A 14,490-nucleotide genomic window follows, 5' to 3' on the forward strand; every position below is an offset into this window, starting at 1 on the left:
GGGCGGTGACGTCAGGGCGCGGCGGGGGCGATGGCGGCGGAGTGCGGCCCGGCCGAGCAGTGGCGCGCGGCGCTGCCGCAGCACGCGGTGTTCGGCCGCCTCCGCGAGCGCGCGCCCGCCGGCGCCCCCCGCCCGCCGCGGCCCCGGGACCTCCTGTGCGGGCTCGGCGGGGACCTCCTGCTCTGGGACGGGCCCGCCGCCGCCCTGCACGCCATCGGCCTGCGCCGCCTCGGCGGGCCCGACCCCGCCGCGCTCGGCCGCTACCAGGTGAGCAACGGCGATGGGAGGGGTGTCGGAGGGGAGGGGGGCTGTGTGAGGGGATAGGAGGGTGGGTGTGGGTGTGTGTGAGGGTTGTGAGGGAAGGGGAGGCTCTGTGTGTGGGGAGCCGTGTGGGGAGGGCGAGCCGTGAGGGGAAGGGCAGGTGTGTGGGGGGTGTGAGGGGAGCGGGGAGCTGTGGGGGGTGGTCTGTGAGAGGAGAGGGAGGTGAGGGCTGTGGAGCGGGGATGAGGGGATCGGGAGGGGATGGAGGGGGTGTGGGGAGGGAGGCGAGGGGTGTGTGGGGTGTGAGGGGATGGGGAGGCCGTGTCAGGGTGTGAGGGGAGGGGGGGTCTGTGTCCATTGCAGGGCTGAGGGGGGCCGGCCCCCGAGGGCCCCCAGCCAGTCCATCGCCCCCGGTGGGTCTGCCCTCAGTGGCCGTGGAGCCGCGCTGTGCCTCACTCCACGCCATGGAGCTCCACCGTCCAAAATACAGACGTGCCTTTCTGCAGGCGCTGTGGGTGGCTCGGTGTTAACTGTGACATTGTTGCTTTCAGACCCTCCTGTGCATCAACCCGCCCCTCTTCGAGGTGCACCAGGTGCTGCTGAGCCCGGCCCAGCACCATGTGGCGCTCATCGGCACCAAGGGGCTCATGGTGCTGGAGCTGCCCAAGCGCTGGGGGAAGAATTCCGAGTTTGAGGGGGGGAAATCCACGGTGAACTGTAGGTGGGTGAGACCTCAGGTGGTTAATGACACCCTTGTCCTTGTCCTGCCACTGTTCCTCCACGGCCTCCCTTTCTTGAGGCCAGACAGATGCAGAAGGCACTGCTGCAGGACACTGGTTGTATCAGGGTTGGAGGGACTCATAAATGAAGTTATTTTGGCTCGGGAGCTTCCTGGTTGTCAAGTGACCCAAATAAATTACCTTCTAAACTTGTTGCAGTTGATGAGGAGCAAAGTGCTCCTCTGTAGTATTCTGTAGCCTTTCATAAAATCACAGAATGCCTTGGATCGGAAGGGACCTTAAAGGCCACCCAGTTCCACCCCAACACCTTCCACTATCCCAGGTTGCTCCAAGTCCCATCCAGGCATTAAACACTGCCAGGGATGGGGCAGACACAGCTTCTCTGGGTGGTGGTAGCAAAAAGCACAGGTCTGGGGGGAAATAACAAAGAGTTTCAAGTTAAAGCTGACCCTCCAACTTCCAGAATAGCACAGATAAAGGCTTTGAAACCTTCTGTGTCTTTAGCTCCTCTTGCCCCCACCTTCCCCTGAGAAGTAACTTGTGTGTTTCTGGTAACAGTGCAAGTCTCTGCTCTGTATTCCAGCACCATTCCTATTGCAGAAAGGTTCTTCACCAGCTCAACATCCCTGACTTTAAAGCATGCAGCGTGGTACCCCTGTGACACCTTGGAGCCCCACATTGTGCTCTTGACTTCAGATAACACTATAAGGTATTTTAAGTGGGTTTGTTGTTGGTTTTTTTTTTTTCATATCCTTAATTTGTCATTATATATTTGCATCCTGCCATTCTAACCGGGGTTACCACTAAAGAGTACTTCAGTGTGAGAGCAGCTGACATTCCCTCAGCAGGGAATGTGCAGCGCTGCCAGCAGAATGAACACAGCTGCTGTTCCCTCCCTCCAGGTTTTACAGCCTGAAGGTGCCTCAGACACCCATCAAAGTGATCACACTCTCGGACACAGAGGAGGAGACTCTTACCATCAAAAAAGGGTTGGTGTGGCTTCTTGGATATCAAAATGCCCGTGCAGAATGAGCTCTGTATTCTCAGTGGTGCTTTTAATGAATAAGTGATAAATCTACCTGAAAACCTGATAGGAATTCTTCAGTGCTAGGACTTCTTCCTTGCACAGTACTTGCACTTTTTTTCCCCCCTCTCCCCCCTCCTTCATTTCCTCCTTGGCCTAGCTGGGAAGGAGAATCTTGAGGGTGTGTGACAGTGCCATCCCAGAGTGCTGTAGCTGTCCTTGTGCCCCATCCCAGGAGAGCCTACACAGCGTCGCTGGGTGAGACGGCCGTGGCCTTCGACTTCGGGCCGCAGGTGCCGGTGCCAAGGCACGTGCTGGGGCAGCGGGGGAGCGAGGAGGTGTTGGGATACCCCCTGTACATCCTCTACGAGAACGGAGAGACCTTCCTCACCTACATCAGCTTGCTGCAGAGGTAGGGGCACGGGGTGCTGGGGGGTTTGTACAATGTACTGCAGCGTGGTCTGTCTCTGTGGCAGTGCTGATACACTGGAATCCAAAACCAGCAGGTCATCTTTTCTCAACCAGACATTAAGGGTGCAGTTTTCACTTCTGAGAACCCACTGTTCTCATTATTTACCATCAGAGACCTGACACTGCACTTTGAGAAGATCAGTGGGTCTAAGGCTGTTAAGTGTGTTTTGGGGCCTTCGGGTCACAGCACAGACATCCTTTGGATGAGGCTCAATAAGCCAAGGATATCTTAGGAAAAAAAATATTTGAAGAGCATAGAGGGTTCACAGGCATGGTCTGGAATAAAAAGTCAAGAAAATTAAAAATATAAACATGATACAAGAAAAAATTACTTCAGAAAACTGAGAAGGTGGTGGAAGACTTACCAGTTAGAGGTGAATATTAAAATGTGTGGTGCTTGGGTTAGAAACAACACTGTGCCTCTGCATGAGAATGGATCAGCACTGAGCAGATCCTGACTGCAGGCAATGAAATGGGCTCAGTCCTTCGAAAGTTCTGCTGAGGGAAATACCACGACACAAAATGCTGCCTGTGAAGTGCAAGGAACCAGTTAACTGATAATTAACTTGAGCTTTCCATGAGTACTTTGTGTTCTCATATGAAAATGTTTCCTGATGAATTTTTTGCACTGTAGCTTTGGTTGCTTTCCAAGCATAAAATGTTATTACTGAGCTGCAGTTTCCTCTCTGAGATCTCCACCAGGGAGGTGCAGATCAGACTGGTGATCCAGGGAAGTCTGGCTTGCTGCTGTCCAACAGGAATTGGGACTGGGAGCCCCGGGGTTGTTGGACAGCCGTGGTGTTGGGAGCAAACCCGTGCTGTTTATTGCAGTGCTGGCAGCCTTGGGAAGCTGCTGGGCCCCCTGCCCATGCACCCAGCTGCTGAGGATAACTATGGCTACGATGCCTGCGCTGTCCTGTGCCTGCCCTGCATCCCAAACATCCTGGTGATCGCCACCGAGTCGGGAATGCTGTACCACTGCGTGGTGCTGGACGGGGAAGAGGACGATGAGCAGGTACCTTGGCTGGGTTGTTCTCCATAGGCAGTTTTGGGTCTTTAGTCCAAGTTCCCGGTGCAGGGTGCCTGGAGGTGTGTGCCAAGTGCCAAAGCTGCATTCTTTGGGAATGAGATAGTGAGTCTTCCTCCTGTTCCAGCCAGTCCCTGTGGTTCTCTGATGCTTTTATTTTAAATCTCACTCTTGTGTGCCCTGACAGGAGATCAGTTTTTGATCAAGCTTACTGTGAACTAATTTAAAGATCTTTTAAGAAGAAACCCTGGATTTGAATTAATTTTTTTTTTGTAAAAAAGAACTTGAACTACTTTCCCTGACAACTAATACTCTTGCCTTGCAACTGTTTCTTGATGCTGTTTCGGTCAGTGTTGATATTTGAATTTAAACGATGTCTCACAAAAGAATTCAATGCTCTTTACAGTCAGAAAAGTCCTGGGACCCACGATCTGATCTTATTCCTTCCCTGTACGTGTTTGAATGTGTCGAGCTGGAACTTGCACTGAAGCTGGCAACAGGAGATGATGATGATCCTCTGGAGTCTGACTTCACCTGCCCAATCAAACTGCACCAAGGTGGGGCTGTCATTCAGCTTGTGGCTTTTTCTTGCTTTAGTCCAAGCACTTAGGATCCAAATTCTTATTGGTGTCAAACAGAGAGGGGGATTGGAGTTGGGATTTGCCTGCTGTCCTTGGGAAAGCTGTGGAAGGAGCAAGCCTGGGAGGGGCTTCAGTGTTTGCTCCAGGGCACATGACACATGGTCACATAGTCCTAAATCCTTTTAGCTGGGGGCCATAAAGCAGAAATTGTTGCATTCTGTGTCGACCAGTGTGTGTAAGAGTGTCGTGGGGAGGGTGATCCTGAGGGAAGGACCGGTACCTGCTCATCATCCAGTGTAACTGTGGGGCAGGACAAAGTGTTTGGGTGTCTGTGGGCAAGCAGCTTGTCAGAACGCTGCTCTGCTGGCTTCAGCTGAGCTTCCCTTTAAACCCCAGTGGACTGATACAGATGGGGTGTGATAGGCAACTCATCAGGTATTTCAGGTGCAGTTTAATTTTACACAGAACTCTAATAGTGTGTCACTCCTCCAGCTCAGTTGCTGGTGCAGGTTGGTGCTTGCACCGGGATGTCACAGCTGACTGGGCAATAAGTTGATAACGTGTGTTCAGCAGTGCAGGTGTGAAGGATGAGCTTTTCTCAGCTCAGTGCCTTCTCTTACCTTTGCTGTTCAAATTTCAGATCCCAAATGTCCCTCCAGATACCACTGCACACACGAGGCTGGTGTCCACAGTGTGGGCTTGACGTGGATCAATAAGCTGCACAAATTCCTTGGATCAGGTGAGTGAGAGAAGGGGACAACTTTGCCAGCTGCAGGTTGGGGGATGCAGGTAGTACTGAATTCCTTACCCTGCCAGGTGGATCTGATGCATTCTGACATGTCTCTCTGTAGATGAGGAAGACAAAGACAGTTTACAAGAGCTGGGAGCAGAACAGAAGTGCTTTGTTGAACATATTCTTTGTACGAAACCATTGCCGTGCAGGTAAAAACCAAACCCTTTCTCAATCGCTTTCAAATCAGGGAGTTGCTGTGGAAAATATTTATGATTTGTCACCTTCTGCTGCATTTTTGCCATTAAAAGTAATAAAGTTAGCTCAGAAGAATTCAAATAACACAAGTAAGCAAATTGTGTGTCAGGATTCTTAATGCACAGTTAGGGAAGAAGCTTCAATTCCTGTGATACTGTCTGAAAATCACCGCTCAGACCAGCAGAAATTTTCACTTCCATTTCCCTGGAGCTTTTCCAAGAGTGAATGTGCACAACTTGATGAACAGAGAACTTTTCTGACCGGGTAATTCTTGTGTTTTCTTCCCTTCAGGCAGCCTGCTCCCATCAGAGGATTTTGGATCGTTTCTGACATCCTGGGGCCCACAATGATCTGCATCACCAACACCTATGAGTGTATTACCAGGCCTCTCTTGTAAGTGGTTCTGAATTGGTTTGAAGTCCATGGAAAGGACCTCAGGCCATCACTGTTTTTCACTACTCTTCGATTCTTTATTTTCATTTTTGTAATAAGGAATCTGCAAATCAAAACCTCGTTTACAGACAGGGGTGTGGAGATTCCTAATGGGCACCAAGGTTATGTTTGCTTGAGAGGGGGGAAAAAAAAGGTGGGATTTTAGTATGTGCTTCCAAAGTTGCTTTGTTTGGAGGTGGTGGGAAAGATAGAGAGTGGTGTGGTAATTGTGCATTTGCACAATTAAATGTACACCTTGAGGGGAGGGCAGTGTTTTCAGCTTCTTTATTGCAGGACAGGTGCCATCAGCAGAGCCAGTATTAATGTCAGGTTCTCCTATACAGACATTAATTTATTCCACTGTTTCCACACAGGTGGGCACTGACCTGGCAGGCTGCTTTGCAAAGCAGGTCACTGCTGTTCAGCACTTGCTTGCCTTGTTCTGGAACTTCCTGATCCTTGAGTCAAAGGATATTCACGATTCCTGCTCCACACCGGGAGCTGTGGGGGTGGGAGCTTCACCAGCCTTGTCCGGGGCTGGATTTACCAGGGAATTGAAACAGTTTCTCTCAGAACCCCCTGGTGTGACACACGTCCCCTTGGATGGTGGATGAGTTCCTCACGTTAGCAGCTGAACTCTGCCGTGGTTTGTGTTTTGGTTTAACTGAGCTGTCCCTGTGCTGTTCTGTGGCAGGAGCACAGTCCATCCTGCGTCCCCTCCCCTGCTCTGCACCAGGGAGGACACGGACCCGGCTGTGTCCCCGCTCCGCATCGTGGCCGAGTCGGAGCATTCCTTCGAGAAGCACATCCAGGGCATCCTGCAGCGCAGCTCTGCCAACCCCCTGCACCTGAAGTGAGCAGAGATGTGTTCCTGGGCCACCTGCAGAGGGAACACTTGGGAACAGTGTGTGTTCATCAGCTCCTGTTGGGTGTGGCAGGGATGGGCTACAGCTCCTGCTGCCTCTGTACAGGAATGGCATCCAGTCCAGGGATGATGGAGCTGGGAGGGGAATCACCTTGCTCCAGTCCCCTGCCCCAAGCAGGGCTGCCCTCAGCTGATGAGGTTGCTCATTGCTTGGCCCACTGGGTTTGGAGTATCTTGGGATACCCTGGGATTTCCTCATACGAGAAAAATTACTTCTAGGGAAGGCATTTAATTGTAATCCCTCAGTTCCATAACCAGATTCCTCTGAGCTCTTACCATAAACACTGGAAGTGGTTTAGCCTTTCAGGGGAACATGTTAAGAGTAAGATTGCAAAAACCTCTCTCTCTTATTCTTTAGGTCTGCAGATAAAGAAGCTGCCCCTCCCCCTGAGGAATGCCTGCAGCTCCTCAGCAGAGCCACACAGGTGTTCAGGGAGGAATATATCCTGAAACAGGACCTGGCAAAAGAGGAAATCCAGCAAAGGTGATGCAAACCCCTCAGAAATATGTGCTGGGCAACCTCCCTGTGACACAGCAGCACCAAGTGCTGAGCACTCACCCTGCTCTGAGGGGCTAAGCCTTGTGGATGAGTAAATGTGCTAAATGCAAGAGTAACACTGGAATACCAGAACTGGAAATTGAGTTACCAGGGAAAGCAGGGGGGAGTGGAACACTCATCTCTGTAGTGGCTCATTGGAGAATTAAATACTCCACTGGCTGTTGTCAGTCTGCCAGTGCAGGGTGGCAGGAAATCTGATTCAGCACTAATCCTGACAGGAAAACTGCCTTGAGTCTCTGCTGGCTCAAATCATAGTTAGTTATGCTGTACAGTTAGGACAAAATGGAAGAGTTTGTTCTCACCACTGCCCCTTTTTCAGTGTAGTTCTTCCTACTCCCAGCATTTTCTGTGTGCTGTAAATCCTGCTTCATCTGTCCACAGATGGTTTGATTTTATTTTTTTTTAATGTGTTTATTTTCAGAGTGAAGCTGCTGTGGGGACAGAAGAAGAAACAACTGGAAGATCTGAATTACTGCCGAGAGGAGAGGTGAGTGGAGCCTGTCTGCTTTGACCAGGTCGAGCAGCAGGAATGATGCACCTTTGTGTGTAAATGTGAAGGGAATGAATGTTTGTCCCTTGCATGAAGGAAAAGCCTGCGGGAAATGGCCGAGCGCTTGGCGGACAAGTACGAAGAGGCCAAGGAGAAGCAGGAAGACATCATGAACAGGTGAGTGCACACAGGGCTCTGGCTCAGCACCCAGCACTGCCTGTGAAACACAGCTCTGCTGCTGTGGCAGAGCAGAGGGGGCAGAAGGTGCTGCGCTGGTTTGTCACGAGCCTGGGCCTCTGAAGTTCCCCTGTGGTGATTTGTCAGCCCAGCTGCAGGCCCAGCCTGAGCTCTCAGGTGCCACGTGAGACCAGCTGAAAGCGAAGAGCTGAGCCCTGGCACTTAGGCAGTGGGATACAGCACCAGGCTGCAGTGGTTTGGGATTACTGGGCTACCAGGGAAGTTAATTCAGCACCATTTCTTGCTTTGTTCATCAAGGATGAAGAAAGTCCTTCGGAGTTTCCACTCTCAGCTTCCTGTTCTATCCGACACCGAGAAAGATATGAAGAAGGAACTGCAGACAATTCATGACCAGCTGCAGCACCTGAGCAATGCCATCAGACAGGTGAGGGGAGGATGGCCCTGGCTGGTGGGTTACTGGCAGCTCCTCACTCAGTGCTAACAGAACAGAGTCCTGCCAGCAGAGCAGTTTGCACTTGTGTTAATTGCCAGCAATGCACTAAAGGGACTGTGTCTTGTTGGTAATAGACAAAACCCTCAGAGAGCTCCCCCTTCCTCAGCCCTGGCAGGGACATTTCTTCTCTCTGCAGAAGGAAGAGTGCAAAAGCAGGCAGATCTTAACCCAAAAAGAATCAGTTCACTGCAGTATAACACACCAGTCTAACTAAGAAGCTTTCAGTGTGGCAGGACCAACCAGCACTGACTGGGCCTTCCTTTCTGTACCTGCCTTCCAGGTGAAAATGAAGAAGGAATACCAGCAGAAGCAGATGGAGAAGGGGCTCAGCCCTCGCAAGCCCAGCATCAGCCTCAGTGCCTACCAGAGCAAGTGCATCCAAACCGTCCTGAGAGAGGAGTAAGTTCCACTTGGCTCCTGCGGAATCCGGGCCCCAGCACTGACAGGAGCAGTTCAGGTGTCTGGGGTGTCAGGGGAGCTGTGCTGAGGGGCTGAGGAGGGGCTGGGGGAGATGGGGTGAAGCTCCTGGGAGCAGCACTTGAATACATCTGCTTCAGTACATCTGCTGCCAGTGATGTTTGCCCCTGCGTTCCAGGCACTCTGTATCCAGCCTGGGATCACCAAACAACTTGCACCAGTGCTCCCATTCCTCCCTCCTACCACCTGAAGAGTTTCCCTTCCTGATTAGTTTGAACAAACGTGACCTGCAGCATTTTAACTTGGATTGTTTTTCCTTGAAGGGGAGAACACATCAGGGAGATGGTGAAACAGATCAACGACATCAGAAGCCACGTGAACTTCTAACACGTCATCCTGCACCGACAGGCTGGAGGAGCTTTAACTGGTATTTCCCCTTGTATATTTGCCATTTGTAAGTTGAACAATACGCCTTATTATTTTGTAAAGAACTGTGAAATAAAATACTTTTGATAAGACTCCTTACGTGCCGTGGTGTTTTGCTTTCCTCCTGGGAAGGGGACGGTGCAGCAGGTGCTTTATCTTCAGTGTCACACCTACAGCTACCTCAGGAGTGGGGCATTGCTGCTGCCTTCAGAGAGCTCCCTGGGCTCATCCTGGGATAGTCTCCCACCCCTGCTCCAGGAGGGCTGCCCAGGGGAAGGCCTGTGGCAAGGAGGCAAAGACCAGAGCAGTGCACACACACACTTCAGCAGCTTTTTTTAATTTGGAACACTTTCTCCATAGAGGACACACCTTCAATACAGTTAACAAATGGTTACACTGGAATCCTGGAGACAGCAGAATTCTACACCCACGATTGCACAGGACACCAATGGCTTGGCTCACTGGAATGCAGTATTAACTTCCAAACAGTTTGCCTTGAGCAAAAGATGGCCCTGGAGTCCCCCTCGCCATTGAAAGGCCAGTTCAGTCTCTGCTGTAGACAGACTCTAGTGGACAATAAATAGTTGTTGTCCCTCCCCCCTTCCCCTTAGAAAAGGCGACACGTCGAGCTCAGGTTTGAACAGGAGTTACTGCACTGATAGAACGTGGCACGGCAGGGGGTGCCGGGGAAGCTGCTGGGGAGGGAGGGAGGGAGGGCTGGGACAGCCCGGGAACAGGGTTACCTGACATGCTGCAAGAACACTTTTGTACAGAGTAAGACTATACAGGTACAGGAATGCAGACAGACCTCGATCTCACCCCTGTCTCAGCCCGCACAGCTCACCCCCTGGATTGCAGCTGACCTGGTTACAAAGCACTGCCTGAGCGGGGAGAACCCACCCCCCGACCCCAACCACGCTCCAGAACACCCAGAACTGGAAGGAAGAGCATCTGTTCTCTCATGTCCATGAGCAGTAACACCGTTAATCCATCTCCCAGTGAGTATCGACACCAAGAGCTTTCACTACATTTACAGTCTTTTAAATTTGCTCTGCACATTTGGCACACGCTGTATTGTTGGGTTTTTGAAGGCCCCTTTAAGTTTCTGGAGTCTGAGTTCAGCAGAAGCTCAGAGTTGCTGCTGCTGAAGCTGTGCTGTCCTTCCCCAGGAGGGACAGCTGTTTGCAGGGAGATCATCTCCCACCACTGCTGGGAACAGCCAGGCTTCCAATTGCAACAGAAACGGCTTAAAAGTCTGACCTGAAGTTAAACACCAGCTGGTGAAGAAGCTGACTCGTGTTCCAAAGCTAAAATGGCCCAGGAGCACTGGGGGTGCAGGCTCAGGATGGAACAAGGTGGTGAAAAGGAAAACAACCGTGCAGGAATTCTCTGCCCGTCCTCTCCAAACCAAAAGGAAGTTCCTCCACGACTCAAACTGTGCCTGGTTTACGAGCAAGAAACACCCACACACCCCCACACGCTCTCACACTCACACCCCAGGCAGGCAGAGCTGCATTTGGCAACAGCTACGCTGGTCCTGTGGCTACAAAGGAGCCCAAACCACTTGCCCACTCACCTCCTTCCCCCGCAGCTGCAGCCACCACCTCACCCTGACACCCCCTGTTCAACAGCCTGTAAAAAAACACAGCCCAGGAACAGCCACACCAGCCCTGGACCATCTGGAACCATCTCTCACACTGGGACAGTCCAGAAACTCAGCCAAAAAATCCTTCTACTGCACAAGTCCTCGAGGTGCAGTTCCTCAAGGGCTCAGCTGCTGAGGAGGGTACAGGAGGGGGTGCAGTTTTGCCACACAAGAAGTTTCCTCAACCCTGCTGCAACAGGTGAAGTGTCACCAGTGACAGTAACCAACTCAGCCACCAGCTACACCTCAGTTTTTGGGAAGGGAGGGGCAGAACAGAGGCAAAAGCTCCTCATTCTGCAGCTCCTACTAAAGGCCTGTATTTTTGTCTCCAAAGCTGACCCAGCACAACACGACCTCAACCACTGGAAAACTGAATGCAGAACACCTGGGACTGGATTTCTGCATCAGGACCCAGCTGCTGTCACCCTCAGCTCAGCACAGGGTGAGAAAGGTTTAAAAAAGCATAATCTGGTAATAGCCAAATACCAAAGACCCAAGTCACACTTCACTGTCACTTTTAAGTGAAATTAAGTGTCATCGTAAGAAGATGCCAGCCCTGCCATCTGTTAGTCTAGTCCTTGCTAAGGTGGGGACAAATGGCTTTTGGGTGTCAGGATTATGAAGGGGATTAATCACTAGGGTGAATAAAATGCTTTAATTCTTGCAGGGAGTGACAAGGAATTGAGCTGCTTTTTGGCTGCTTTTTAAGGCATTCCTCTTCAAAACCACCACTTCTGACTTTGTGTCAGTAGCAGGATATCCACTGCTAAAAATAGGATTTAAGCACTTAAAATACAGTCATGTGCATGGCAGTTTGGAGCATTTTCTGTCACTTTTGAAGGCGATAAAGAAAAGCAGATCTGTGACCAAGGACATAAAGAAAAAACAGTAAGGAATGGAGGAAAGTCTAAGAAGTTTTTGGACAGTGTGATCTGCTCCTCCAGCCTCCTCCTTTTAACTGAGGTTTAAGTAGGGGCCATTCTGAAGAACTGGGATTTTGCACCACCAGCATCAACACCTGCAACCAGAGAGGAAACCATCCAGCACAGCCCCTTCCCCTGACCCCATGGCCGGTGTGACCCCCCAGCAGAGCAGTCCTGCATCCCCTCGTGCCAGTGCTCACACACTGCACGGGGCTGTCACCAGCTTGGCTTGGCTGGGATCTGTTTGGTTTTGTGGGTTTGTTTATCCCCCCAGAGAAGGGATTCCAGGTACTGCTCAGCTTTAGAGATGAGAAACAACCGGTTGTAGCTCCGTATTCTGAATTACATTTGTGAGAAGAGATTACAAAACAGTGCATTTCTTGTGCTTTTCTCTCAGTATCTGAATTCAACAGAAAAATGGCAAGGAGATAAATTCTCAGTACAGTTTTCATTTTTCTTTTGGATTAGCATTTATCTGTCCAGGAGAGACACAGCTCAGTCACATCCACGTTTCAGCAGCATTCAGATTCTTCACAGAGCCAATGGTTTTAAAAAAAAACAAACAACCAAAGCAAACAAAAAAAAGAAGTACTGAGTTATGAAATAAGATCAATATCCAGTGTCCTGCTAATAAAGTCATATTTTAATATAAAATATTCATACAGCATACTCTACACCTCATCCTCTCTGCTAGCTGAATACTGTTACTGACTATTCAAACAGAAAAACTTCAACCACTTTGCTCTTCCACGTTTTGGAGGGACAATACGGTTTCCAGCAGCTACTTTGATCACAGTAGTGGGGGAAAGGACAGAGGGAAAGACAGGGGTAAATGTTCCAAAACTCTATATTAGGTTACGAAGTCGGCTGAAAGAGGGAAGTTTTTCAGAATGTAAGGACTGATCCCACTCAGTGGAACACGAAACACTGCACTCATTAGTGTTTCCATTAGAAAGTTCTCCTTCCTACCCTGCAAGTCACCCTTGTGCTCTCTCTCTTCCTGCCCAGTACGAAACCCTTTTTTTTTCCCCTCTAGAAACAAAACTCAAGCCATTGCTCCCCTCTGTTGTCTTCTGCTCTTTCGGTTAGAGTTAAATAATAATTAATGTCGCTATAAAGATGAGTTAAAAACCCCCGACGCGGCCTCGGAGCTGCCCCCGCAGGGTGTCATGTTTCGGGGAGCTGGTTAATGTCCGTCAGTTTTGTGTCGTTCAGGATTGCACGGATTCTCTCCAGGGAATCTGCCTGCCGGATCCTCTCCAGCTGCACCTGCAGGGAACCAACCACACAGAGGCAGCGCGGTGAGCAGGGCTGAGCGGCCCAAGCTGAGCCCGCCACCCCCATGGAGCAGCAGAGACAGCGCTGGCTGAGCACGGCACGGTGGGAGCTGAGCCCCAAGACACGAGGCAGTTGTGATTTTACAAGCAAACCTTCCCCATCGCTCCCTTTTGTCGCTGACCCCGCCCTGGCAAACTGGAGGAGATGTGCAAGAGGGAAACTCTCCCAGAAAAGAACGTAAAGGAGGCCCAGAGCAGCCTGATGTGTGCCCTGGAGCCTCCCCAGCCCACAGCCAAAATGCTCTTGGAGGAAACATCCCGTTTCCAAGCTCACTCCTGTTACTTGCTCTGCTGATAATCCAGCTTTAAAGCTGTTTCTTATATGCTGAAACTGCGCCCAGCAGAGCTGCGGTGAAATGAATGCAAAGAGCACAATTTATTTATGTATCACATCCAAACTTTCACATTCTCTCAGTTAAGTTCTGGGCTTTCAGTTATAAATTCTCACCTAGCATTTAATCAATTTTTAGCCCTTCCTCTGCACTGCTGATTCCTAATTTGGCCAGTGGACCCCTCACACGAGGGGTACTTGCCCAGGATCTCCACTGACAAGGCCAGGGAAGGGGATAATCCTGCCAATAACCCCTAATCCTCATTCAGTGGCAATCTCACACAGCAGATCCTGTACCAGGTGCATGGAGATGGCACAGGCCACTGCTTAAACTGGAAGCACAAACTGCTGAGACTGATGTGCAGGAATTGCTTAGGGCAGAGAGAAAGCACCAAATGCAGAGCTACAGCCCTTACTGAGCTCATCCTGAAGTTGGACTAAACTACTGCAAGTTCTGGAAGGGTCCGCCACACACCTTCAAAGTGGTGGATATGTTTGCCATAAGAACTGCAGTGCTTTGAAATAAATAAATTAACAAAGAGAGGATGATGACAAGCAAGAAACAACTTCCCAAGCCAGGACAATTCAACAGCCTCCTTTGTCCTACCCACTCCTCCTCCAGACACAGCCAGAACAAGAGAGGACAGATCTCTATTGTCCACCCAGCTAAACCCTCTCTAGTAAACAATCTCCCATATTCTGGTTTTGGTTTTCTACATAAACCTGAATGCCTGATTCAAAAACCTGTGGTTTTCACTCTGAGCAGCCTGGCCAAGGACTCAGCCCCTCCCTCTGTGAGCAAAACAAGCTGGGGCATAAAGGGGGTGCAAATCCTGCAAACACAGACCCTGAGGGTGAGACCAGCCCAGCCTTGGCTTCCCGAGGGACAGTCAGTGACTCTGCAAACACAAACTGCAGCTCCCTTCCCGTTCTGACAAACTGACAAACCAGAACTGGCCTCCAGGAACACCCCTGACAAAACTCCCTCCTCTGGCATCTCATCATCCACCACAGCTGCCACTTTTTGGAGGGAATACAAGGAAAGCAACAGTGACAACAGCAAGGATAAGACTTTTAGAGGGTGTAAACAAAGCAGGAACTCTAACACAAAGACCCCTCTCATGCATTCATATCACACAGTGCAAGTTCTTCACTTCGTCCTCAAATATTTGCACCCTAACGATTTACTATGAAAAGGAACACAGGAGATGGACAATGAAAA

At 50.5% G+C, this 14,490-nt stretch overlaps 2 protein-coding genes across 4 annotated transcripts in view; one reads left to right on the forward strand and one right to left on the reverse strand.

Moving 5' to 3' along the window:
• Window positions 1-28: 28 nt before the first annotated feature.
• On the forward strand, window positions 29-9,129 carry NUP88 (nucleoporin 88). Its single transcript, XM_027882142.1, has 17 exons — window positions 29-267; window positions 813-982; window positions 1,585-1,710; window positions 1,904-1,990; window positions 2,261-2,437; window positions 3,328-3,511; window positions 3,930-4,080; window positions 4,745-4,843; window positions 4,956-5,046; window positions 5,384-5,485; window positions 6,219-6,377; window positions 6,808-6,933; window positions 7,430-7,495; window positions 7,595-7,675; window positions 7,994-8,120; window positions 8,470-8,588; window positions 8,930-9,129. Exons 1-17 carry the CDS (start codon window positions 31-33, stop codon window positions 8,991-8,993), a joined length of 2,166 nt encoding a protein of 721 aa, XP_027737943.1. The 5' UTR covers window positions 29-30; the 3' UTR covers window positions 8,994-9,129.
• A 3,091-nt stretch (window positions 9,130-12,220) lies between these two features.
• Window positions 12,221-14,490, reverse strand: part of RABEP1 (rabaptin, RAB GTPase binding effector protein 1) — a 40,789-nt gene continuing 38,519 nt past the window's right edge. For 2 of the 3 annotated variants that reach the window (XM_027882093.1, XM_027882095.1), the window contains one exon: window positions 12,221-12,869. In XM_027882093.1, the coding sequence (XP_027737894.1) occupies window positions 12,768-12,869 (102 nt within the window). In that variant the 3' untranslated portion in view covers window positions 12,221-12,767. The remainder of the gene's footprint in view (window positions 12,870-14,490) is intronic. The other variant, XM_027882094.1, reaches the window with a different exon arrangement.

This window comes from Empidonax traillii, unplaced genomic scaffold (genome assembly GCF_003031625.1).
Source record: "Empidonax traillii isolate 1590-97213 ecotype Southwest subspecies unplaced genomic scaffold, ASM303162v1 scaffold101:size1699134, whole genome shotgun sequence".
Lineage (NCBI taxonomy): Eukaryota > Metazoa > Chordata > Aves > Passeriformes > Tyrannidae > Empidonax > Empidonax traillii.

Bases quoted from the DNA above. Each gene is read 5' to 3' on its own strand.
- NUP88 (XM_027882142.1), top strand. From the start codon at position 31: ATGGCGGCGGAGTGCGGCCCGGCCGAGCAGTGGCGCGCGGCGCTGCCG. The intron at 3,512-3,929 runs GTACCTTGGCTG...TGCTCTTTACAG, and splicing joins GGGAAGAGGACGATGAGCAG to TCAGAAAAGTCCTGGGACCC. The intron at 7,676-7,993 runs GTGAGTGCACAC...TTGTTCATCAAG, and splicing joins CAGGAAGACATCATGAACAG to GATGAAGAAAGTCCTTCGGA.